Source organism: Solanum dulcamara, chromosome 8, assembly GCF_947179165.1.
Source record: "Solanum dulcamara chromosome 8, daSolDulc1.2, whole genome shotgun sequence".
Classification (NCBI taxonomy): Eukaryota; Viridiplantae; Streptophyta; class Magnoliopsida; order Solanales; family Solanaceae; genus Solanum; species Solanum dulcamara.
In genome coordinates this window covers 28,348,977-28,375,099 of record NC_077244.1, presented here as the reverse complement: position 1 = coordinate 28,375,099, position 26,123 = coordinate 28,348,977, and the positions used below count along the sequence as shown (strand labels likewise).

The 26,123-nt window shown below is 34.2% G+C and overlaps 1 protein-coding gene across 5 annotated transcripts; it reads left to right on the top strand.

Annotated features, from left to right (window-relative positions):
* The first annotated feature begins 20,868 nt into the window (after positions 1 to 20,868).
* On the top strand, positions 20,869 to 25,695 carry LOC129899271 (uncharacterized). 5 transcript variants are annotated; one of them, XM_055974173.1, is made up of 9 exons: positions 20,869 to 21,173; positions 21,448 to 21,824; positions 22,369 to 22,730; positions 22,914 to 23,175; positions 23,302 to 23,467; positions 23,760 to 23,862; positions 24,319 to 24,447; positions 24,745 to 24,978; positions 25,053 to 25,695. In XM_055974173.1, the coding sequence occupies exons 2-9, from the start codon at positions 21,608 to 21,610 to the stop codon at positions 25,329 to 25,331; spliced, it is 1,752 nt and encodes a 583-aa protein (XP_055830148.1). In that variant the 5' UTR covers positions 20,869 to 21,173; positions 21,448 to 21,607; the 3' UTR covers positions 25,332 to 25,695. The 5 variants fall into 5 exon arrangements, with proteins under 5 accessions (XP_055830148.1, XP_055830146.1, XP_055830149.1 ...); XM_055974171.1 differs by lacking the exon at positions 20,869 to 21,173 and having other exon boundaries at positions 21,208 to 21,824; XM_055974174.1 differs by lacking the exon at positions 20,869 to 21,173 and having other exon boundaries at positions 21,210 to 21,824; positions 22,926 to 23,175.
* Positions 25,696 to 26,123: the final 428 nt, after the last annotated feature.

The following is a 26,123-nucleotide window of genomic DNA, read 5'->3' as shown; positions in this document are numbered from 1 at the left end:
TTCGGAACCTAGTTTTTGCCTTTTTGTAGGTTTCTAGTCTTATCTCACTTTACGAATCTATGTAACCTTTGCTACCTCATCTCGATGTAAAATTAAGTAGCTTAAGTTTTTAAAACGTCCAAGTTGGTATCTTAGGCGAGTAATTCGGGTTCCATGACTTTTTACTTAGCCTTTAAGTCCTTCCATATCCTTCCAAATCTATTTCCAATCATTTGGAACGGCCTCATCCTCCCTTCCTTTGGATTGTTTTGTTACATTTTAGCAAGTAGGGGTCACATGAAAATTTTCAAGAAGTTTAAGAACACGTCCCAAGGTACAAAAGTATGGGGTATAACAGTTTGAAAATGTCAAGTGTATAGTATAAGAGAAATAAAGCAAGCTACTTCTTATGAAGATAAACCAAAGAAATTGCGCATGGAAGTCAAAACACCCACTTCTTGTGCATTAAAGTGGAAGATAGACTTGAAGGTATCTTTTAAACCTTCACTAGGAATCCTTGGCACTTGTCCTAACTCCCATAAAATTGAGAGACAAAAGATTGAGATGAGTAAGGGTGTGAAAAGTGACAACTCTAGAGTAGAAAAAGGAGAGGTTGTGTGGAGTGATGTGAGAGAGTTGTCACAACCTTATCCTAACTCATGTAACTTTTCTTTCTCTAGATGCTTGAATGATTTTGTAGGTATCTTTGGAAGCAAGCCAAGTGAATAACCTCAAAATGGGAAGAATTATGAAGTCCTTAAAAGCTTTCAAAAGGAGAAAATGTGCTCCAATATTGATAACCAAGGTAAAGATACTTCATCCTATGAGATAAAAAGTAACAATGCTAACTCTTACACTTTCTTAAACTTGAAACATCATTGTGTAGCTAGTACCCAATTGAGTGTAAAATGATAGCATGTTTATATGTGAGCATAGTGAGTCTTTACCTTGTGATGTTCTTGATAGCACCTTGTGGTGTGATGATAATATCCTTGTTATGAGTGAATGGACACTAGTTGATCCTATTGATGATCGGATTGACTATTCTAGTAAGGTCGATTTGTTTTCACCTAGTGTTGGCACTTGTAGCTTGAATGAGGATACATTGTCATGTGGTGAAAGCAATCCTACACTAGTTGATCCTTTTGATGACCAAGTTGATTCTTCTAGTAAGATCAATTTATGTCCACATAGTATTGTCACTAATGGTTTGAATGAATCCTTAGACATTAATACTATTTCTTATTTTTCTCATGAGAATCTTGAGGTAGAATGTGTGTTTAAGGATAATCTCTTGTTTGATGATGACATGACTCTTGAGATTGTTCATAGTAGAATTCCTTATAATGTTGGTAGTGTATCCATACTTGAAGGCTATCAATTGTTTAAGAATCCACTATGGTGTGATGACACACTTTCCAAAGAAGGAAATTTCTTCTTTGAAGATGATGTTACATTTATTGGAGAGGGTGGTGTTAAAAAGAGAGGTGATGATTATGTGATAATTTCTACTTCTTTCTTATGTATTCCAATCCTTCATGTGAGTCTTAATGCTTTTGTATATAAAGTAGAGTCTAAACTTGGGAACACTTTGATTGAAGTTCATTTATGTGACACATTTCTTTACTACTTGTTTGCATATGATTATGCTCAAGCTTTTGAGTAGAGTATGTTGCTGGAAGATAAGAGTGACACTGGGAAAATAGGGGTGTACTTGACCTATGTTCATGGATTTCATTTTCATTAGACCTAGGTAATGTGGATTGTGGCACTTGTGTGGTGATGTTTGTTCAAGATGACAAGAACTATTTGGATGAATTTGTTGGTGCCTTTTCCTATGATGAAAGTCCTTCTTGAGGGTTTATAATCTACTTGAGGGGCCTACATTGTGTATGGGGAAGGGTAGTTTTCTTACCCCCTTTCTTTACTACCTTTTTACGTATGATCTTGTTGATTGTGCATCTTCTGGGGATAAGAGTTGTTTGTTAAGAGAAGGTGAGGCTCATCCTAAATTCATCATTTTGTCATTGTATGTTCTATCTTATGATGTAATGAGAGGTAGGATCCTTGAACCTAGTTGTGATCTTGCATATAGGAACATCTTAGATGACCCCCAATATGTGTGGCACCTTTCTCTACTATCTCTTCGCATATGATGAGTCTCATACTTGTCTTGGATGTGCATTTTATATGGGTTGGGGATTCATTGAGGTCTACACTTGTTTGTATGACCAATTATGTGGACCTTCCATCATTTGACCCCGGTGAATGTTTGGGATTATGTAAGCTTGTAGTAGTACCATCTTTTGGGTGGTATTATCATTTTTATGTGAGGAATATCCAATATGAATCTCCATGGTTTAATGTTTTATGTGCTAACCATTGTACTAACCCTCATGCTATGAGGATATATTTGTTGTTTGTCTTTTTCATGGTTTTGCAAGGTTTGGATTCGAGGACAAATCCTTTTCAAGAAAGAGAGGATGATAAGCGCATAGATAGCGTATATCAAATAAAAACTTTAGAAGAGATTGATGGACACCAAATAAAGACATATAGTGTGTGGAAAGTCCACCAAAGTGAAGAGAAAGAAGAAAGAAGCCATTTGTGCAAATGGCCATCTCATAAAATCAAGAATTCTCAAAAGAAGACAAATAAATAAGGCCCTTATCTTATTAAGGGTAAAATTATAAAAATATATGTCTGTTTTATTTCTTATTTTTTAATTTGGAAGGAAGATTTTTGGATATTGAATGAAGAAACTCTTAAAGAGTATAGTTTAAGGGTGGATTCTCTTTAGGTTTCTTTAGTTTAGTGTAGCTAAATCTAAATTAATGATAAGTGAATTTTCATTGTTGATTGAAGAGTTCTTGCCCTTGATTTAATATTGAGTCACTTATTTGTAGATTTCAAGTAAGTTTCTCTTTTATATTGAATCAAGTTTCTCTTCCTCCTTTGTTAATTGTAAATTCAATTAGCCTTTCTTACGTCTCCTCTCATCCCTTATTTCTCTTCTATCTTACTTTGTGTTGTTTAATTTTGCATTTGATTTCTATAAGAGTCATTCCCAATCAGAACCTTATCACTCTCAACATATCCTCAAGAGTCTAAATTATGTGCTCTGTCTGACCATCTATCTAAGGATGGAAAGCGGTACTAAAATTCATCTTAGAATCCAAATCTTTCTAAAACAACTTTCAAAAGTGTGTAGTGAATTGTGTACCTCTGTCTGAGATGATAGATAAGGGAACTCCATGCAATTTGAATATTTTTTTAATTTATAACCTTTCATAATCCTCGGCTGAGTCTGTAGTCTTAATGAGCAAGAAGTAGGCTGATTTGGTCATTCTATCCATAATCACACAAACAGAATCGTATTATCTGCGAGACCACGATAACTTATAATAAAATCTATATTGATCATCCCCATTCTGAACAATAACGCCTCCCTCACCAGAGTCCACAAGATGAACTCCCAAACATGAGTAGTACTACCCATGGATTATTTGCTAAGAGCATCGGCAACAACGATAGCTTTACCTGGATGGTAGAGAATACTCATGTCATAATCTTTGAGCAACTCTAGCCATCTTCTCGATCTCAGGTTTAGCTCTTTATAAGTAAACACATATTGAAGGATCTTGTGTTCAGTGAGTACATCTACATTTATGCCATACAGATAATGATACCAAATTTTAAGAGCAAATACTATTGTTGTTAACTCTAGATCATGGGTTGGATGATTTCTCACATGAAACTTAAATTGTTTGGAAGCATAAGCTATGACTTTGCCTTTCTATATCAAAAAACAACCCAGTCCAACTCTGAATGAATGACAATAGATTACAAAATCATATATTCCCTCGGGTAGGGGGGAAACTGAAGTAGTAGTCAATCTTGTTTTTAGTTCCTAAAAACTTTTTTCACAAGCATCGGACGACCATTGAACTTAGTCTTCTTTTTAACAATATGGACGAAAATCCCTTAACAAACCTCCTATAGTAACCAACCAAGATCAAGAAACTTCTTATATCTATCGAAGATCTGGGTCTTGGAAAGTACTTTACTTCCTTGATTTTCTGTGAATCAACTTGGATACCATTAATAGAAATAATGTGTCCTAAGAATTCCACAGATGTAATCCAAAACTCACACTTCAAAAACTTAGCATACAACTCTTGGTTCTTAAGAGTTTAAAGAACTATTCTTAGATGGTTAGCATGCTCCTCCTAATTTCTTGAATAAATAAGAATGTAGTCGATAAACACAATAACAAACATATCTAGGTACTACTTGAACACTCTATTCATGAGGTCCATAAATATTGCAAGAGCGTTAGTCAAATTGAAGGACATAATTAGGAACTCATAGTGACCATACCTAGTTCTTTAGGCTATCTTTGGGATGTCACTTTCAACTGATAATAGTTTGATATGAGGTCTATCTTATAGAAACTAGTGGCACTCTAAAGTTGGTTGAAACGATCATTGATTCTTGAAAGAGGTATTATTATTTATAGTCACCTTGTTCAGTTGACGATAGTCAATGCACATCCTCAAAGGACTATCCTTCTTTCGCACGAATAGAACAGGTGTACCCCAAGGTGAAACAACCGGCCTAATAAATCCCTTATCTAGAAGATCTTTCAACTGTTCTTTCAGTTATTTTAACTCCGCTGGAGCCATTCTATATGGCAAAATAGAATTAGGTTGAGTATTGGGAATGATATCTATTCTAAAGTCTATCTCCCTATCGGGAAGGACTCCAGGTAAATCCTCAAGAAAGACTCCATTAAACTCATTTACAATTGGGACTGACTAAAGGGACGGTGTCTCCATATTATCATCTCTAACTCGAATAATGTGATAGATGCACCCCTTAGAGTCTAACTTTCTGTCCTTAAGGTATGAGATGAACTAACCCTTATTCAATGCTAGACTTACCTTCCACTTAATAATTGGATCATTAGGAAATTAAAACTTGACGACATAGGTTCTACAATCGACTGAGGCATAACAAGCATGAAGCCAGTCCATACCTAGAATGATATCAAAATATACCATGTCTAACTCAACTAAGTCTACGGTAGTGTCTTTATGTTAGATAAAAATTAGACAATTTCTATAGACTCTTTCAGTTAGAACAGAATCACCAATATGAGTAGAAACACTGAAGGGCTTTAAAAGATGTTCGGGATAAATTCCAAACTTCACAGCTATATATAGAGTCATAAAGGACAAAGTGGCACCTGGATCAAGGCATATATATTAAGAGATTTAAGTATACCAGTAACGATATCTAGTGAGTTTTTCTGATCCTGGCGATTAGCCATGGCATACAGCCAGTTTAGACCTCCTCCTGTCCCAAAAGTAGTACCCATTTCGGATGTTTTACCTGATGTTGTTGGTGATGATGATTGGGCTTTATTGCCCCAGTTACTTTGCCTTCCCATTGGATAATCTCTTAGAAAGTGACCTGTCCATATTTGTACAACCATTTGAACTAATAAGACACTCCTATGGATGGAGCCTACCATACTTACCACTCTACAGATGTTGGGAAGACCCTTGAGCAACGCTCTCTTGCGACTATGAGCTCTGAGCTCTAAAATTCTGAGGCATCTGATCAATTTTGTTTTGACATGTGGGTGCACTAGTTGATGATGGTACATGTCAAGATGATCTTTGTTGAAAAGATGGACGCTTGCCATTTTTGGTCCCCTGCTTTCTAGACTCATGGTTTGTTGTCTTAGCCCTCTTATTGAGAAACTCTACCCTGTCCTCTAACTTATCTTTCTCAACTTGTTGCACATGAATAATCAATCTAGCTATATCCTTGTTTCCAATCTTCGTAGCTGTCTTACCCTCTTTTCTCGATAGATGAGAGAGTCCCAATACGACCAAGCTCATCCTACTCCTCATATCTGCCATTATTTTTGGAACATAGCAGGATAGTTGGGTGAACTTGAGGTTGTACTCTCGCATACTCATAGAATCCTTTTTCAAGTTAAGGAACTCTCTTACCTTGGCTTCCCTTAGCTCCCAGGGAAAGAAACATCCTAAGAAGGCCTTTTCAAACAGATGCCAACTTAAGACTGGTACATGCTTTACCCTCGTCTTCTTCCATTGGTCAAACCACACTCTTGCAACACCCTTGAGCTGATAGAAAGCCAACTCAACTGGCTCTACATCAGTTATATATATAACATGAAACACTTTTTACATCTCATACAAAAAGTTTTCTAGATCCTCATTGTGTTCAGACCCAATAAACTTTGGTGGTTCATTCTTAAGAGCTCGTCAACTCTAAAAATATTTGGATCATCCTATCGGCCTGCTCTCTATCACTCAACCTGTGATGTCATAGACAAATCCAATATCTGAATGGTATTGCGAAATTCGGCATTAGTAACTTCAGCCTATGGTGGCTATTTAACAAGCACAGCTAGACTTTTTGGCCCTTCAGGAACTTGGGGCTCTTACTGGTTTCTATTCTGTCTAGCAGGACGTTCGACTGCTTTTTTTGGAGTCATGATCTGTAACACATAAACGCACGAATTTAGAAGAAGATTTTATAGAGTTAAACTCTATCACACGAACGAGAGTATGAAATAAGAGAAATAGTTCATAAATATTTGTAGCCTCCTCATTATAGATGTGGTGCACTTCACACTAATAAGAAGCACTCTACTAGACTCAGTTTTATAGATATCATAGGACTCTTGAACTTTGTGCTCAGATATCAAGTTTTTTACGCTCTGAGTCTACACCCTATTTGTGGCTGGCGCTCAGAAATCATTGTTGGTTCCCTAGGTGAATTCTTGGCCTAGCTAACTCATTATGCAAAAGACTTAACTCATAAAAGACACTATTCAGGTGGGCATATATATGATTATAAATGCAACTTCTCAAATTTAAAGTCTCAAAATAATTTGAATGTAATATACTTCAATTTTTATCAAAATATTAACTCAAATGATAAAACTAATTAAACTCCAACTCTATCTGACTAGTCTACGAAGCCTCTAACTCTAACTCTGAAATAGGTACCAGGACAATCCCACGGTTAACTCAAAAATATAATGCTAATACTGAAATAAAAAATGGAAGTAAGGACTCCAAAGCACCTCTGAATGTAAAAAGGTCTCAGCAGAAGCTAGATGGAGAATGATCTCAACGGTGCGCCTGTTCATGGTCTCTAATACCTGTGTCTATATCTTGAAAAGATGTAACATTGAATAATGTCAGTATATAAAATGTATAGTATATAAAATAGTTGAAAGGAAGCTCACACAACTCAAGGAACTCAAATTTGAAAATAGCACAACTCAATAAAGTATGCAATATATGTAAAATAATGCTTTGAAATATATAAAATAGTAGATGTAACTCAGTATATAAAAATATAATACTTTACTTTTTGGAAGTTTCTCTAACCGACAACCATGACTATGAGATTCGTGTGATACAACGTCTTGCCCACGTTGCCAGAGCCATCCTATACCTTGCTAAGGTATGAGACAAACTTTAACTTATGGATCCATCTTATGAGCCTTCTTAGAGGCAATGAGGAGTTGCCCAACTTTCAGTACGATCCTATCCTATGCTGACTACGTAGTTTATAAAACTAGAGTTATTTGACTCTCATCCAACTCAGTGCTCAATACTATTCCCAAAACATGAAATGTAATGCTCATACTAATTTGTGTGTAAAACTCAAAATACTTCTTTTAGCTTTCTGATGTCTTTAACTCATACTTGTCAAACTTCTTTCTCAAACTCATGCTCAAAATATTGCTTATGCTCAATACTTTAACTCATTTAGACTTGATAGAAATCATGCTTAAAATCTGTGAAATAAAGACTTCATAAATTCAAGTACTAAATCATGGTCCAAACTTCCTTCTCAATTAAGAAATGAAATATATCATTCTTTAAACTAAAAATAATACATAAAATAATTAATTCAAACTCAACTAGGGTTTATGTGAATACAAACATTAAGAGATATCTCAAGACTAAACTCATGATAACTATCAAAGTATATTTGAATATATACAAGAACTTAGTAGAATTTATACATATACTCAAGAATTTACTTTATAGAAGTTGAAACTCAATACTGAAAACTCAACTTGACTCTATGAAGATGTTAGGCACGAGGAAGAACTTAGTTCAACATTATGATAGCCTTACATACCTAGAAGATTAGTGCTCTTGATGAAAGTCAAAGAAATCGCTTGAAACAATTGAACCCTAGCTCTTCTACTTCTCTCTAATTCTTGCTCTCAAAAGATTCTAAGTGTTAATGAGAGAAAAGTCTCATTGGGTATTGATAAGGGACTAATTTTAGTCCAAGATGTCTTGGGTTAAGTTTGGGAAAGGTGAGGAAAATATAAGTCTACCCCTCATTAAAATAGACTCAGGTCGTCTATGGGTCCTTCTACTACGGACCGTAGAAGATCGGTCGTAGAACTTTAGTGCCAAAATAGGGCATCACTGGTTGAAGGTGTATTGAGTGAGCCCTATTTACGGATCGTAGACACTATGACGGACTGTAGAAACTTGTCGTAGAAATCAACTGGTGAAGTAGGTCTTATAGACTACAGATCGTTCTACGGTTCGTAGAACTTTGTACGGGTCGTCAACCAAGTCGAAAGGTCAAGATGAACATTCCAATAGGTACTAACGTTGGCACTCTAAATCAAGATAATTTATTCAAATATGTAATCCCAATAACAACACGACTCTAATGATACCCAAATCAATATTTCTAAAATTCGGGTCGAATCAGACTCGAAACACCCAAAAAATACAATTTCATAAATGAATAGAAAATTCAGATAGTTTTACATGAAAATGATCCTTGAGGTATTTAAAAACTAATGTTGAAAACCAATTTGAATTTGGAGTTAAAATCATCCCTCAAACACCAATTTTACTAAAATTCATGTTCTTGAGGAAACCCCCAATATCTGAATCCGAAATTCCGACTTAAATATGAAATATTTCTTGAAAAATATCTTACTCATGTTTAGGAATGTTCAAATATGAAATTTTATTTAAAAATAGAGTTAAAATCGACCTTCAAATATTCAATTTAGAAAACTTTAACAGTACCGAGAAAATCCAAATTATACGCGGTTAATATGATAAAAATAATTGATGAATCAATAAATTTATGTCAAAATTAGGGTACCCATAAGACAAGGATCCTAAATATACCTTTTTTTATCAAAAAATAAAGTCCAAGTTAATAAGACTTCAATTTTCCCCAAAAGGTTTAGTGATGGGAAAAGAAAACCAGATGAAGAAATCATGAGAAAATATCGAATTGAGGATCGGATACTAACCCCATATTAATTCGAGAAGAATCCCGCAAGAATTACTCCATTCCAAGATATAGAACTCCTAATATGCTCAAAATACCAAATGAACATAGTCTGAAATTTATATACATGTACAACTCTATTTGTAGTAGAAAATCTGTAATTTATATTTTCAATAAAAGAGACGTAAATCCCTCAGAAAATAGCGAAGTGACCCAATTTTTTATCCTAAATGTCTTAAATAATGACACGGACATGCTCCTTCAATCGAAACTCAATTTCAAACTCATTTGTCCATTCAAATATCATTTCTACTCGGTAAATAATAATTTCTTATTTTGCGATAAAAGTCCAACAATTCATGCTCAAAATTTCAAAAGTTTCAAAATAATTTTTCGATCTTTAAAACTAATAAGAAAACTTTTAGTTGCCACAATTTGCTGAAACAACACCGAAGCACCCAAGAAGCTTAAAAATCTCATCCAGAACTTTCCGAACACAAACTAAATATGCTACTAGCTTGAATATGATATTTCAAACTCAATGGAACTAACGAAATTTGAATTTTAGGTCTCCTTGACCCGAAACTTAAAAATTCACAACTAAACTAACTTAGGCCTCCAAAATACCAAAACGAGCTCGGGACTTCCAAAAATTACAACGAAGGCCTTTCTAGCGTTAGAATCACCTCCCGAAACCATTGGAACCATCAGAAATCCAATTCGAGCACCCGAACCCCAAATGTTGACCAAAGTCAAACTTGTATCAAACTTTAACACAGTTTCCTACTTCAGACCTAAATTCCATGTTTCAACTCCAAATTTGATTTCGATAACTCTAACAGACCAATTTCCACATTCCGAAACAGATCGAGTCGATAAAATTTCATTTCAAGACTCAAAACTCAAAATGACTCCAAAACTCATAATTTGACAATTAAAGCCTTTAAAACTCATTTCTCTAGAAAAACCTCTATTTTTCACAAGATTTTAAAAAATCAACTTTCAAACCTAATCTATAATGACTTGGGGCAGCTGATGGGAGGAGTAAAATAATAATTTTATTTAAAATGTCCTTCAGGGTCATTACATCATCCAACATTAAAACCCACGTTCCTCCTCGAACATAAAGTAAAAGAAAGAAGGATACTCGATGCTACCAAGAGCCCGAGGCATAACCTCCAAGTTCGGTATTTGTCTTTCCCAATTGAACCCATCCTAAGACCATATCATCAGCATCATCTATCAAAACTAAATTTTTGAATCAAAATTGAAAAATCTACAACCTAGGAGTGATTACCAACCACAGGCTAATCCATGAACCAAACCTGAATCGAAACTCTCTAAATCACAGCACAACTATAATCATTAGAAGATTCTTAACCACTACTTGCTAAAACCCAGAGTTATTCCAAAACCAACCACCAAACATGTATAATGCACACACCCATCATAAGTCCTTCCGCGAGCTTTAGTTGCAAACACCTGATCTTTAGATAATGCATACCCATTAAGGGAAAACAAATTTGACCAAAAGAAGGAGATGATCAAGGAACCACCTGATGAACAATACATCCAAGCATACGAAACCTCTAATAACGCCTCCGAAAAATTAGAACAGTAGTTGTAATTGTAGTCAATTTCCAAATGAAAGAACTAGGCCCAGTGATACCACAAGTATCAAATCACACCTAGCTGAACATGTCCTCAATGACAAGGTAAAAACCTAGACTCTCGAGTAACTGCAATATATAAGGTAGCTCTTCTATAAGTGCTCTTAAGCAAGATGATACTTGTAGAATTTCTGAAAACCTTCAACTTTCACAAGGCAACACCAAATCCGCCACATCTGAAATAACCAAACTTGTGTCAGCATCTTACCCTACCAAAAAGGGCTTGAATCGATACATCCGATCCACCACTAGGAATCTATCCACGGAAGCGAAAACACGCCATGAAGCATAGATAGAGAATCATACACTAAACCCTATCTGAAACAAAGTAGATGATCACATAAGAATATACGAAACCAAAGTCGAATATCACAAGATATTCCTTCCATAGTGTCCATAACATACATTCCCATTTGCCTGACTCCACAATCAGCCAGCCTGGTCTCATAACAATAGTAGACACGCTTTATTTATTAACATTCCCGAACTCTCTACAATAATCCTGTGAAGCTAACACTACCAATACTACTAAAACATCATAGTCATACCGGCTAGTTACTTTTCTCTAAGACCGTTACTAGCATCCAGGTTTACTTAGCAACACCTTGTTGTCCCCAAAGATTTCAAACTATGGATCTCTCTCTTTCCATTTAAGAATCCCATGAAAGGTACAGGTTTCAACCAGTTGTTAAAACTCCAAATTTTGAATCTCATAGTACTTTTCCATTAAGATAAAATTATTGAATCACAATCAATATCAATTCCATACAATCTTACACTTAACTAATTTCAGCTGCTATTCAACCATCATTTACATCATGCCACACTTAGAGGAACCCTTCCTCACCCCAATTATTCTGTATATTATGAACATATGAGCCAATACCAATTTCTTGAACTCTTTGATGCACTAGACCCGTGTTGCTTTCCTTAACTCATTTTTCATCAATATTTTCTTGGCCAAGCGTCCACAACATATTACCTTTTAACTTAGAGCAATCTTCTTAAATGAAAACTTCATTGAACTTTTTTACAACCAAACTACTATTACCATGCTCAGCCACCCTTGGCATCATCACTGAGTTAACCTTATCATCCACGTGATCCCTCAAATTTGTTATGCCAACTAATCCCGTAAATTAACCAATTCTCATATTTATTCTCTTGCTGGTACACTCACTTGCCTTTACGCAAGTATAATTGACAGAACTTTCTTCACCCATAAGCTTATTCTTTCAATGTCAATCCACTCCTTTTGGCTCATAAAGAACTCACTAATACCCAATTAGATCCTCTAAATACACGTCACTATTCAAACACATTAATTCCCCACCAAAGATCCACCACTATAATTTTCCTTATAAACTATGCCTAACTCCAACATTCGTAGTAACAACCAATTGGTTTCTCAAATGTGAATGCAACATCGAACTTCATGAATCAACAAGCTTAAGAATAGGTTTAGAAATTCACTTGATTCGAATCCGATCCCACTAGTCCAAAACTTGAGCCTTGCCCTTACGTTGGCTCTGTGAATAAAGATAATCTATTCAAATATCCAATTTAGATAACAACACGAGTCTTATGATACCCAAATCAACATTTTTAAAAATTGGGCCGAATCTGACCCAAAACATCCGATATCGTAAATGAATAGAAAATTTAGATATTTTACATGAAAACGATCATTGAGGTATTTAAAAACTAATGTTGAAAACTAATTTGAATTTGGAGTTGAAATCACCCTTCAATCACCAGTTTTACTAACATTCGTGTTCTTGAAAAAAAAAACAATATCCGGATCTGAAATTCCAACTCAAAATCTGAAATATTTCTTGAAAAATATCTTAACCATGTTTAGAAAAGTTCAAATATGAAATTTCACTAAAAATGGAATTTAAAATCGACCTTGAAATCCTCAATTTAGCAAATTTTAACTTTACTAGAAAATCCAAATTATATGAGGTTCATATGACGAAAATAATCGATGAATCAATAAATTTATGCAAAAATCAGGTTACCCATAACACATGGATCCCAAATATACTTTTTTCATCAAAAAATGAAGTCCAAATTAATAAAATCTCAATTTTCCCTAAGAAGTTTACGGATAGGGAAATAAAATCAGTAGAAGAAATCATGGGAAAATATCGAATTGAGAATCAGATACTAACCTCCATATTAATTCGAGAAGAATCCCACAAGAATCACTCTATTCCAATCTCTAGAACTCCCAATATGCTCAAAGTACCAAATGAACACAGTCTGAAATTTATATACCTGTACAACTCTATTTGCACTAGAAAATCTACAACTCATATTTTTACTAAACGAGACGTAAATCCCTCATGTAATAGCGAAATGACCTGATTCTTTTTTCTAAATGTCTTAAATTATGATACGGACCTGCTCCTTCAATCAAAACTCAATCCTGGCTTAGCGAAAATGCATCAAACTTTGCAGATAAGTCCTAAAATTCATGCTCAAAATTTAAAAACTTTCAAAATAATTTTTTGATCTTTAAAATTAATAAGAAAACTTTTAGTTGCCACAATTTGTTGAAACAGCGCCAAAGCACCAAAGAAGCTTAAAAAATTACCCAAAACTCATCCGGAACTTCTCAAACACAAACCAAATATGCTACTAGCTTGGAAATGATATTTCAGACTTAATGGAACTAACGAAATTCAAATTTGAGGTCTCCTTGATCCAAAACTCCAAAAGTCGCAACTAAACTAACTTAGGCCTCCAAAATACCAAACTGAGCTCCGGACTTCCAAAAATTATAATGAAGTCTTTCTAACGTTAAAATCATCTCCCAAAACCATTGGAACAATCAGAAATCCAATTCGAGCATCCGAACCCCAAATATTGACAAAAGTCAAACTTGGATCAAACTTTAACTCAATTTCTTACTTCAAACCTAAATTCTACATTTCAACTCCAAATCTGATTTCGACAACTCTCCCAGACCAATTTTCACATTCCAAAAATGATGGAATCAACAGAAATTCATTTCGAGACTCGAAACTCAAAATGACTCCGAAACTCATAATTTGACAACTTAAGCCTTTAAACTTATTTCTCTAGCAAAACCTCTACTTTTCACATGATATCTAAAATCAACTTTCAAACCCAATCTAAAATGACTCGGGACAACTGATGGGAGGGGTAAAATAGTAATTTTATCAAAAATATCCTTCAGAGTCATTACATCATCCAACACTAAAATCCATATTCGTCCTCGAACATAAAGTAAAAGAAAGAAGGATACTTTATGCTACCAAGAGCCCGAGGCATAACCTCCAAGTTCGGTATTTGTCTTTTTCAATTGAACCCATCCTTAGACCATATCATCAGCATCATCTATCAAAACTGAATTTTTGAATCAAAATTAAAAAATCTACAACTCAAAAGTGATTACCAACCATAGGCTAATATATGAACCAAACCTGAATCGAAACTCTCTAAATCACAGCACAACCATAGGAATGAACCCTTTTCTAAGATAACCATTAGAAGATTCTTAACTATTACCTGCTAAAATCCGGAGTTATTCCAAAACCAACCACCAAACATGCATAATGCACACACCCATCACTAATCTTAGTTAAATTTTCTTTTCTTAACCTAATTCTTCCGCGAGCTTTAGTTACAAACACCTGATCCTTAGATAATGCATACTCATCAAGGGAGAACCAAACTAATTTGATCAAAAGAAGGAGATGATCAATCAACCACCTGATGAACAATACATCCAAGCATACAAAACCTTTAATAACGCCTCCGAAAAATTGAAACAGTAACTGTGATTGTAGTAAATTCGCAAACGGAAGAACTAGGCCCAATGATCTACAAGTATCAAATCACACCTAGCTGAACATGTCCTCAATGACAAGGTAAAAATCAAGACTTTCAAGAAACTGCAATATATAAGGTAGCTCTTCTATAAGTGCTCTTAAGCAAGATGACACTTGTAGAATTTCTGAAAAAAATTTCAACTGCCACAAGGCAACACCAAATCCACCATATCTGAAATAACCAAACTTGCGTCAGCATCTTATCCTACCAAAAAGGGCCTGGATCAGTACATCCAATCCACTACTAGAAATCCATCCACAAAAGTGAAAACACGCCACAAATTATAAATAGAGAATCATACACTAAACCCTATCTGAAACAAAGTAGATGATCACATAAGAATATACGAAACCAAAGTCGAATATCACAAGATATTCCTTCCATAGTGTCCATAACATACATTTCCATTCGTCTGATTCCACAATCAGCCAGCCTGGTCTCATAACAATCGTAGACACACTCGATTTATCAATATTCTCATACTATCTACAATACTCCAGTGAAGCTAACACTACCAATACTACTAAAACATCATAGTCATACTGGCTAGTTACTTTTCTCTCAGACTGCTACTAACATCCAGGTTTACTTAGCAACACCTTGCTGTCCCCAAAGATTTCAAACTATGGATCTCTCTCTTCCCATTTAAGCATTCCATGACAGGTACATGTCTCAACCAATTGTTAAAACTCCAAATTTAGAATCTCATAGTACTTTTCCATTAAGATAAAATTATTGAATCACGATCAATATCAATTCCACACAATCTTACACTTACCTAATTTCAGCTATTATTCAACCATCATATACATCATGTCATACTTAGAGGAATCCTTCCTCACCCTGATTATTCTGTATACTATGAACACATGACCCAATACCAATTTCTTGAACTCTTTGATGCACTAGACTCGTGTTGCTTTCCTCAACTCATTTATCATCAATATTTTCTTGGACAAGCATCCACAACATATTACCTTTTAACTTAGATCAATCTTCTTAAATAAAAACTTCATTGAACTTTTTTACAACTGAACTACTATTACCATGCTCAGCCACCCTTGACATCATCACTAAGTTAACCTTATCATCCACGTGATCCCTCAAACTTGTTATGCCATCTAATCCCGTAAATTAACCAATTTCCATATGCATTCTCTTACTGGTACACTCACTTGCCTTCATGCATGTATAAGTGACAAAACTTTCTCCACCCATAAGCTTATTCTTTCTATGTCAATCCACTCCTTTTGGCTCATAAAGAACACACAAATCCCCAATTAGATTCTTGAAATACACGTCATAATTCAAACACATTAATTTCCGTCCAAAGATCCACCACTATAATTTTCCTTCTAAACCATGCCTAACTCCAACATCCGTAGTAACAACTAATTGGTTTCTCAAATGTGAATGCAACATCAAACTTCATTGCCTGAGTAGGTGAAATAACTTATAACACCTCAATAGCTAGTATTCGCGCTTGCCAATCGATGTTTCCGTTCCCATATATCACTAATACCATACCATGAGAGCCCGACCTATCCACTACTAAAATACATCATGCCCACCGGAAAGATCATTTCTAGATGGTCTACATCTTTCTACCCATTACGTAATCGACATACGTTACCAAAATATTTCAGTCTTCAGCCAAAAATGGAATGCACCTTTTCATAGGCCAAGTCAATAGCAGAAGCAACACAACCCATAACCTCACTCAAGTAAAAACAGGTATCGTGACAATAGACATATCATAATCCTTTCTGATATACACCCACTCTATAAAATCACCGTAGAAATTCTAATCTCGATTGGCGCAATATTATTATCATAATACAATACGCAATAAATTTCTTTATAACGAATTTCATAGTCTGTAGTCCCCAAAGTTACAGTGCTCACCACATGCTCATTCCCCTAATTATACCATTCTTCATTGTCGAACCACTTTAGATGTTGAATAAGCCACACCAATGTTATTTTTTATTGTTGAATAACTAACCTGAAATTTATATATCTGTATAGCTTTATTTACACCAGAAAATCTGCAACTTATATTTTCTCTAAAAGAGACGAAAATCCCTCATACGATAGCGAAATGACCTAATTATTTTTCCTAAATGTCTTAAATAATGATATGGACCTGATCCTTTAATAGAAACTCAGTTTTACTCGTTTTCCCATTCAAATATCATTTCTGCTCGATAAATTATTATTTTTTATTTTGCGATAAAAATCCAATTCTGGCTTAGCGAAAATACACCAAGCTTTGCAGATACGTCCTATAATTCATGCTCAATTTTTCAAAAGTTTCAAAATAATTTTTTGACCTTTAAAACAAATAATGAACTTTTTAGTTGCCACAATTTGTTGAAACAGCACCAAAGCATCCAAGAAGTTTAAAAACTCACCCAAAACTCATTCGAAACTTCCCGAACATAATCCAATTAAGCTACGAGCTTGAAAATGATATTTCGGACTCAATAAAATCAACAAAATTTGAATTCGAGGTCTCCTTGACCCCAAACTAGAAAAGTCGCAACTAAACTAACTTAGGCCTTCAAAATACCAAAACGTGTTCGGGACTTCCAAAAATTACAACGAAGCCCTTTCTAGCTTTCGAATCACCTCGCGAACACCATTGGAACCATCAAAAATCCAATCCGAGCATCCGAACCCCAAATATTGATCAAAGTCAAACTTGGATCAAACTTTAACTCAATTTCTAACTTCGGACCTAAATTTCACGTTTCAACTCCAAATCTGATTCCAACAACTCTCCTAGACCAATTTCCACATTTAGGAACTGATGGAGTCGACAGAATTCCATTCCAAGACTCAAAACTCCAAAACTCAAAATTTGACAACTTAAGCCTTTAAAACTCATTTCTCTAGCAAAACCTCAACCTTTCACAAGATTTTCAAAAACCAACTTTCAAACCCAATCTAAAATGACTCGGAGAAATTGACGGGAGTGGTAAATGATAATTTTGTCGAAAATGTCGAAAATGACCTTTAGGATCATTACAGGATACATCACCCCCCTATCGCTGACACATCCCTCTCCCCCTCTAAGACGCATCCCCCCACCCCCCTCTAATACACCCATCCCCTCTATGATACATTCCTCCCCTATTTATCCGTATGTCTTATCCCCTCTCTGATACATTTGTATCCCCTCTCTAATACATCCCTTCCCTCTTAGATACATCCCTCCTGTATGCAATGGCGGAGGCAGAATTTCCATCGAGGGGGCTCAAGAAAACAAGTAAACACGTTAATAACATCCACAAATAATCGAGTTAGGTCCGGTCGGATCATTTATGAACGGATCAGATCAAATATAAGCAACTAGATAAAATTCAAATCTACCTTAACACTCACAATAAAATAGAGAAAATACGTGTTTGACATAATATTAAAATCAATATGAGAAAATGTATTTTTTAAATTTGAATTATGGGTCTTATGGAGTATATATACTTTATTCAATTTTTGAAACTAAATAAGGAATACAAAAGATTATACTATACAAAAAGAAATATTAAAATAAGATAAATAATTACAAAAATTAATAATGAGAATTTTCTTATTGTTGATTTAAACATTAGAGACACATTTGTTTTTCATTACTGATCTGCAGTAGAAAGATATGAGAATACTTCTAAAATTCAATCCTATTTATTTAATCTTACTTATAATCATATTATTCGTTAATCAAATATAAAGTAACTGTTTGACTTAAAATAAGTATGAGAGAATTTTTTTAAAAAAAATTTAATTATGAAAACTTAAAAAAAGTTTTCAAAATATTAATTAATTTTATAAAAATAGATATTTTTTTATCGTAAAGCGTAATACATTTTATGTTTGCTCTAAAATATTCATGATTATTTATTTAAAATAATTAAACATGTAATACAGTTTTAACAATATTGGGCCTTTCATGTTGCACATTTAATTTAATCTATTTAGAAAGTACAAATGAAAAAGGGTTGAAACTAAAATATGGAAAAATATGTTGTTACCCGGATTCGAACACGCGTTGTTGACTCCAAGCCTATGACTTCTGCTCAAGGGGTTCACGATTAATTAAATACATATAAACCAATAAATTGATTCTAATTTTCCAACGAAAGAGGCTCGGATGAACCCCTGGGTTTCATGTAGCTCCGCCTCTGTCCGTATGTATCTCGATGTCTGTTGATGTATACAGAAGTCTAGTAATGTATTCGAAATTCATTACTTTTAAGGAATTTTTATAATTTAAAAAATAATATAATTAATTATTAACACTATAAATTTATGTAGATTACAACACTCTATTATGATAAAGTTCAAGAGGCACGTAAAACTCAAAATGTTGAGCTAATTAGAATTTGTGATAGCACATCAAGAAAATGGGTGATGCTTCAAGAAAGAGAAATAAAAACAAAAAGAGAGACAACCTCAAATTGTCTTGCTCTTTTACAAGGACAAATAAAACTTGCTGCTCTCATTGCACCAACTAGCATGCATGATTTTGATTGATTCATACGAAACCTCTTACTTTAATTATTCCTTTTTATCTCCCTTAACTTTGTTTATTGAACTTTTGATCAAAAAGAAAAAAAAATAGTATTCTTTCCCTTCTAATTTGTGCCGTACTTTTCATTTTTTAAAGTTAATTTAATTAATTTTTAAAATTGTGAATTAGATTAATTTAATATTTTAATATAAAAATTAGATATTTAAAACTATATGATGAGTACTATAAATTGTAATTTTTCTTATGTTAATTTATTTTTTAAAAAATAAAATATTAATCGAAGTTCGTTTGCATCTCGAGAAGCAAAAAATGTCATATAAATTTTGTTAAAAACAACTATATGACTACTCGTTTAGATATTATGAGATTGTTTCTTAATTTATTTTTTTCTAAAACACAACAAAAATGTGGGTAAAGGCATTTATTGATCTCATTCAAAAGGAGAAGTGAGTATTACTTTTTAACTACTAAAGATTAAGGAGATTACGTAAAATTTACTCAAAGAAAAAAAGAAGATAAACAACCAAATCCATAATATTTCCCTAACCATATACTCCCTCAAATTTATTTTATATAGCACTATCTTTTTATTAATCTATTTAAAAGGCGACATCACTCAATAATTGAAAGCAATGTAATTTTAAATCTCATTTTATATTTAATACCACGTTTTTATAAAGACATAAATTTCATGATATACTTCTCAAACTATAAATTTTAATATTCTTTTATTTTGTGTTCATCAAATAACATCACTATTACCGCCCATCAGTCTATGAAGGGTGCATTTTTTTTTAGGTGTATTAGCTTCGCAGAAGAAAAAGAGAAAAAACCAAGGAGAAGAAGAAGAGAAGCTTGTTTAGATTGACTTAATTTAGATACTTCTAAATTAAAATAATTTTTAAATATCTTAGAGTATTTAGGTAAGATAAATAAATATTTTATGCAATTATTTTTAAATTAAGATAATAAAAATAAGTTTAAAAACTATAAATACTAACTTATAACTTGTGTTTATAGTCATGTTCCCTTTTTTTCATTTTATGCAACACACTTTTTTTTGTAATCAGTCTAAAAAAGAAAGATATATTTTTATATTTAGTTATAACTTGATTTAAAATATCTATTTCACCAATGATTTAAGCCATACAAACTTGAATAACTTGTTTGAGATCATAACTTTTTTTTAAATGCTATGCCAAATTAAATAATATCACATGAGACACAAAAAATAACATACAATCCCATTCAAACAATTTTTGTTTTTTTTTCTTTTAAATGAAAATGGAAGAAAGAATTAGAGTTAATAGTAAGATTATGTGAGGCCATCCAAAGAGGCTAAAAGAAAGAAAGAAAAATGAAAGAGGTAAATGTTTAGGTAAAAAGCAGACGTCACCATCAGCGGTCATTGTGTGAGGGTGCGAGTTCCCCCCCCCCCCCCCCATAGTATAGAAAAGAAGGCAAGAATTTGGTGAATAACACTGGCACTCAACTACAGCTGGATCATATCTTCTTCGGGGCTAACTTTGTGAAAATATATGCCATCTTTATCTCCTCAACTTACTGCTTTTCTGTTCCTTTCTTGTGACAGAAAATGCTATTTTCTTGCTTATCTTAATTATCTTTTTCAGCCCCTTCCTTTGAGCCAAGAAAAGACAAAAAGAAAAAGCACAAGTGTCTGCTTGCATGGTCTTATCATTTTTCTTGATTAAACGTCTGTCTTCTATCTACCACTTGCAACAGTATATTGTTAGTCAGTCTTGAGGACTGATGTTGCAATAGATTCTCTTCTTTCATCGCAGGTTAATTTCATTAATTAGATATATCATCAAATTATATGAAGTTATCCAATATCTGAATAAAAATATTTCCTCAAGTTCCATCTTCAACCATATATTTGGTTTATTATTTCCATAAATTTCAACAATGGGTAATGTTTGATTAATTTGTTGTTGTTGCGAGAGGGATGCATTCTTCATCAACCATCATTAGTGTTAATTAAATGACTTGTTTTCTTCATTTAAAAATTATTCATGTAGTAATAAACTGATGGCCTTTTTCTTTTTTTGTTCGAAGAAAAGTACAACAACAACTATTACTAGTTACTACGCCTCATTAATTCCCATACAAGTTGTGATATGAATGTTGAGTAACAGGAAATTTATTGGAATCGAAGTCAATTGTGATAGAATTTGATGGAGGGAGGTTGAGTGATGGTCATTTCTGTGGGGAAAATATGGAAGCACCTTTGAATCAGAGGTCTCTGGAAAGAGTTGTTTCACAGAGGGCTATGCAAATAGGAAGCTCATTTCCATGCCAAATTTGTGTGCTTGGCTTTCTCTCTGGTGTTTGCCTCACCTCTTTATTTCTTGCTTCATTTGCTCGCCTTTCACTTTCACCTTTTTCATCTGGAATTTCAACATTCACTTCTTCTTCTTCAACAACCCTAATAAGTAAGTCCAATCATTTTTTTTATTATTATTTTTTATAATGATGGTGTCTGGGCCAGCTTGATTGTTATATACTTGCTTGAATTTCACATATTATTAGTGTCTACTTTTGGATTCAAGTTCAAATAAAGTTTGTTACCTGAACTCTATTTTTACTGTTGTCATACCTTTCTATTTTCCTTCATATAATTGACAACAGAAGACACTAATCTCATAGATATAGGATATTGGATTATCAGGGGTATGATTGCTGACTAAGTAGATCAAACTATATATGGGATTAACTATTTTGCCTAAGCAAAATCTGCTAGTCATTACAATCTGTAGGTTATGACTCAGTTACTGCAATGGAAACCACTAATTAACCTAGTGTTTATTAACGTCCTCTGTTGTGACTCTAAAGATACTCCCACTATAGAAAACGAGAAGAGAGGTTGTGACCATCAGTAATATCAATTGATTTTGTACTGAACAACATATACATCTCCCTGTCATTAGTACACAAGCAGAAATCTTATGTACTGACCTTGGTTTGGAAATGTTACAGATGGAGACTGCAATGTTAAACAAAAGAATTTAGAAAGGGCGTTCTTTTCCCACGAAAAGTTTGCTGTGGGGGTAGATAAGAGGGTGTCACTACTGTACTCATCTTGGGGTAATTTAGTGAATCAATCACCAAATGAAGGCAATCATCTGGGTAAATCCAACTTACCAAAAGCACCTCACTTGGAGGACTGCAAGTTGAGTGCAGAAACAAATGAACGGCTTGATACCCGAGTTCAAAATGACAGCTTCCCTCCATGGACTATATGGAAGGGACAGTTAGATAACTTCCCGTGGACACATGAAGATGAGGAGCTGCAGTATTATAGACATCAAACAGTATCTGAAGGAGCTTATCCTCCCTGGGTATGTTATAGTCGTGAATTATTTCTATTCTTGAAGTTCTATGCATAATTTTGCACTGCTGGATTTGTAAGAGAATGAAGATACACCTTTACTACACAAATTAATCATTTTTTTTTATCAAACACTGTAAAATATAGGATTTCCACTTCCATATTCAATACCTAAGAGCATTTCAAACATAAGAACCAATTGCAGATCAAGGGCTCAGATGAAGAGAATTACCCCTTAACGAGGAAGGTGCAACGTGACATATGGCTCCATCAACATCCTTTGAACTGCAGTGATGGAAATGTGAAGTTTCTGATAGCTGACTGGGAGAGAATACCTGGGTTTGGTATTGGTGCCCAGATAGCTGGAATGTGTGGTCTTCTTGCAATAGCAATCAATGAGAAAAGGGTTCTTGTTACGAGCTATTATAACCGTGCTGACCACAATGGCTGTAAAGGTAGTTCTAAGTCTCCTGCATGTTCTTTACACTTTTATCCCTTTGGGTCATCCAATACAACAATTGACCATTAGTTCTAAGTCTCATGGCTATTGGCATGAAGTTCTATCAATGTTCCCTTCATAGGTTCATCACGCTCCAGTTGGTCTTGCTACTTCTTTCCAGAAACATCTCCGGAATGCAGAGATCGTGCTTTTGAGCTCATGAAACAAAAAGAAGCATGGGAAAAAGGGATCATAACGATAAAAGAAAACTATACTTCTAAGGAGATATGGTCTGGACGCACTCCAAGGTGAAGCTATAACAGACACCATCTGAAAAAAAATATACTCCCTGCAATAGCAACTACGGATTTCTGTAATATCTCCTAAAGTATTTTAATAGTAAAACTTGTGATTTGCACCTTTTTAGTGATTTTATGTATTTTCTAAAATATAATAAATTTATTTTTTTATGAAAGCCAAAGAAATGTTGTCTGTTATCATGCCACTAATCAGTAGATATTTAACTATGAGCCCCGTCATTTATTTTGGGATTCAGAGAGTATTATATAATTCATGCAACTGATAGCATCTTAATTTCAGGTCATGGGGAAAACCATGGAGCTATTTGCAGCCAACAACAGATATAAATGGAAGTTTAATTGCTTATCATCGCAAAATGGATAGGAGGTGGTGGCGTGCTCAGGTAGAGTCAGTAGGCCTACTTAAATTAGAACGTCAAAATAATTTCTTGCTCCTTGTTTGTAATTTATATTGACACCTTATGTCTATCAACAATTGAATTATGGAACTTTCTCCCCGAGTTGCGGAACTAACAAGTCTATTAGAAAGTCAAATTAAAATTTTCACGAATTTTCTGCTTTAAAAGAGAAATAAAGCGGTGCAAAACTGCAATCGTTTCTCTTTCAGTTGGTACCCTGTGAATAGTTTAATAAATGGATACTAAAGGACTCATCAAACCACCCTTTTCAGCTGTGTTTCCCAACCATTTCTAATTAAATATGATCTTTGATATGAAACTGTAACCAAAATTGTACTCTATAGATGCCTGTTGCCTTTTCTAGTGCATTCAGCAATAGCTTTATCAACGATGGTCAAGTTGGTAAGCACATGTATTTCCTGATTTCTATGTCTTCTCCAGGCAGTGCGCTACCTAATGCGGTTTCAGACAGAGTACACATGCAACTTGCTAAACCATGCACGGCATGCAGCATTTGGCTGGGAAGCTGCGAGAATGGTTCTTGAAAGTCAATTTAGAGATTTTCCTGAGGTAGCAAACTCTATTCATCTCTTCTTGACTAGAAGATAAATCTTTATCAGAGCTTTTACTTGTTCATCGACTTGTGAATATTGTGATAGAGTTTATGGGATATACATGCCATCTCCTTACTCTTTTATCCTCGTTTGTCAATCAATCTAATAAAAATTTCTTCTATTTCCCTATGGTCTCAGGAACAAAAATGTTCCATCATTACATTTGTGACAATTGTTAGTCTTGTTTTTCACATGGAGAAGTAGAAAATCGTTTATCATGTTTCTATATTCTTTATGATTAAAAAGAAGATAGTTTTGTCATTTTCTTCCTCAGGGAGAAAAGGCGGCCAAACATGACATTGAAACTTTTGTATGGTCAAGTTATAAACCTTGGAGTCCTAGGCCACTGCTGAGCATGCATGTTCGAATGGGCGACAAGGCATGTGAGATGAAGGTTGTAGGGTTCAAAGAATACATGCACCTTGCTGAGCGCATAAGACAGCACTTCCCTGATCTTAAGAGCATCTGGCTTTCGACAGAAATGCAGGTATCTCACTTTTCTCATACTTTTGAGTCGTTTTTCTCCCTGATTTTCATAATTACACATCTTCAACATCACAGGAAGTTGTAGATCAATCAAGACTGTACCCCCATTGGACGTTTTACTACACAAATGTGACACGCCAAATGGGTAACATGACAATGGCAACTTATGAAGCCAGTCTTGGCAGGAAGACAAGCACGAATTATCCTCTTGTTAATTTTTTGTTGGCAACTGAAGCCGATTTCTTCATTGGAGCATTGGGCTCCACATGGTGTTTCCTCATAGACGGTATGAGGAATACCGGAGGGAAAGTCATGTCTGGATACTTGAGTGTTAACAAGGATCGATTTTGGTAGCTTCACAATGGAGCTTATAGCTCCATCTATGGGTTCAATCTCGGATAAACCTGGAAACATCGCGATTACCTCTAAACCAAAAGAAATTGGTTGAAAATTCTCTGTTTTCTTAGTTGATATGTCGACTGTTTGCATCAAACATGCAGAGATTATGATAATCAGATCAGTTCTTACATGTAAATTGTTTATTGTAAAAAAAATAAATTAAATTGCCTTACTATTATCACAAATTCTATGTAACTAATCACATTTTCTTGTAAATACATGGATTATTTTATTGAGGACCTATTTTTGTAGTAAAGTTATCATGTAACTTTACCTACAAAAGTTTAATTTGATGGAAAGAATCATCAACATTTCTTGATCTCTCAAGGTCTTTCTTTTACCTTGATTGACCATCTTGACTTCTCCCCTAAACTGTCCTTGAAGTACGAATGTCCTTTTAATACCAAATAAATTAGCTACCATTTTACATGGGGTTATTTGTTCGCTGGTTAGAGTTGGTTAAGATATTAGAATGTTGGAATTAATTATGAAATAGGTATATATATATACCTTCGGAATTTAGACAGTTCAATTAATTGAATTAGTCTCTAATAGATTGAGAATAAGTAGAGCCTAGTAGTGAGCAACATCTCCATTCTTGCTCTTCAAAGGATAAATTTCTAATTTTAATACTGAGTAGGGCTAAAATACTCTTTAATTATTTGAATTGACACAAAAATATTTTTTATTCACCTTTTAGCCCTCAAATACCCTTGACGTTAGTCTTTTGATTCAAAAATACCCTTA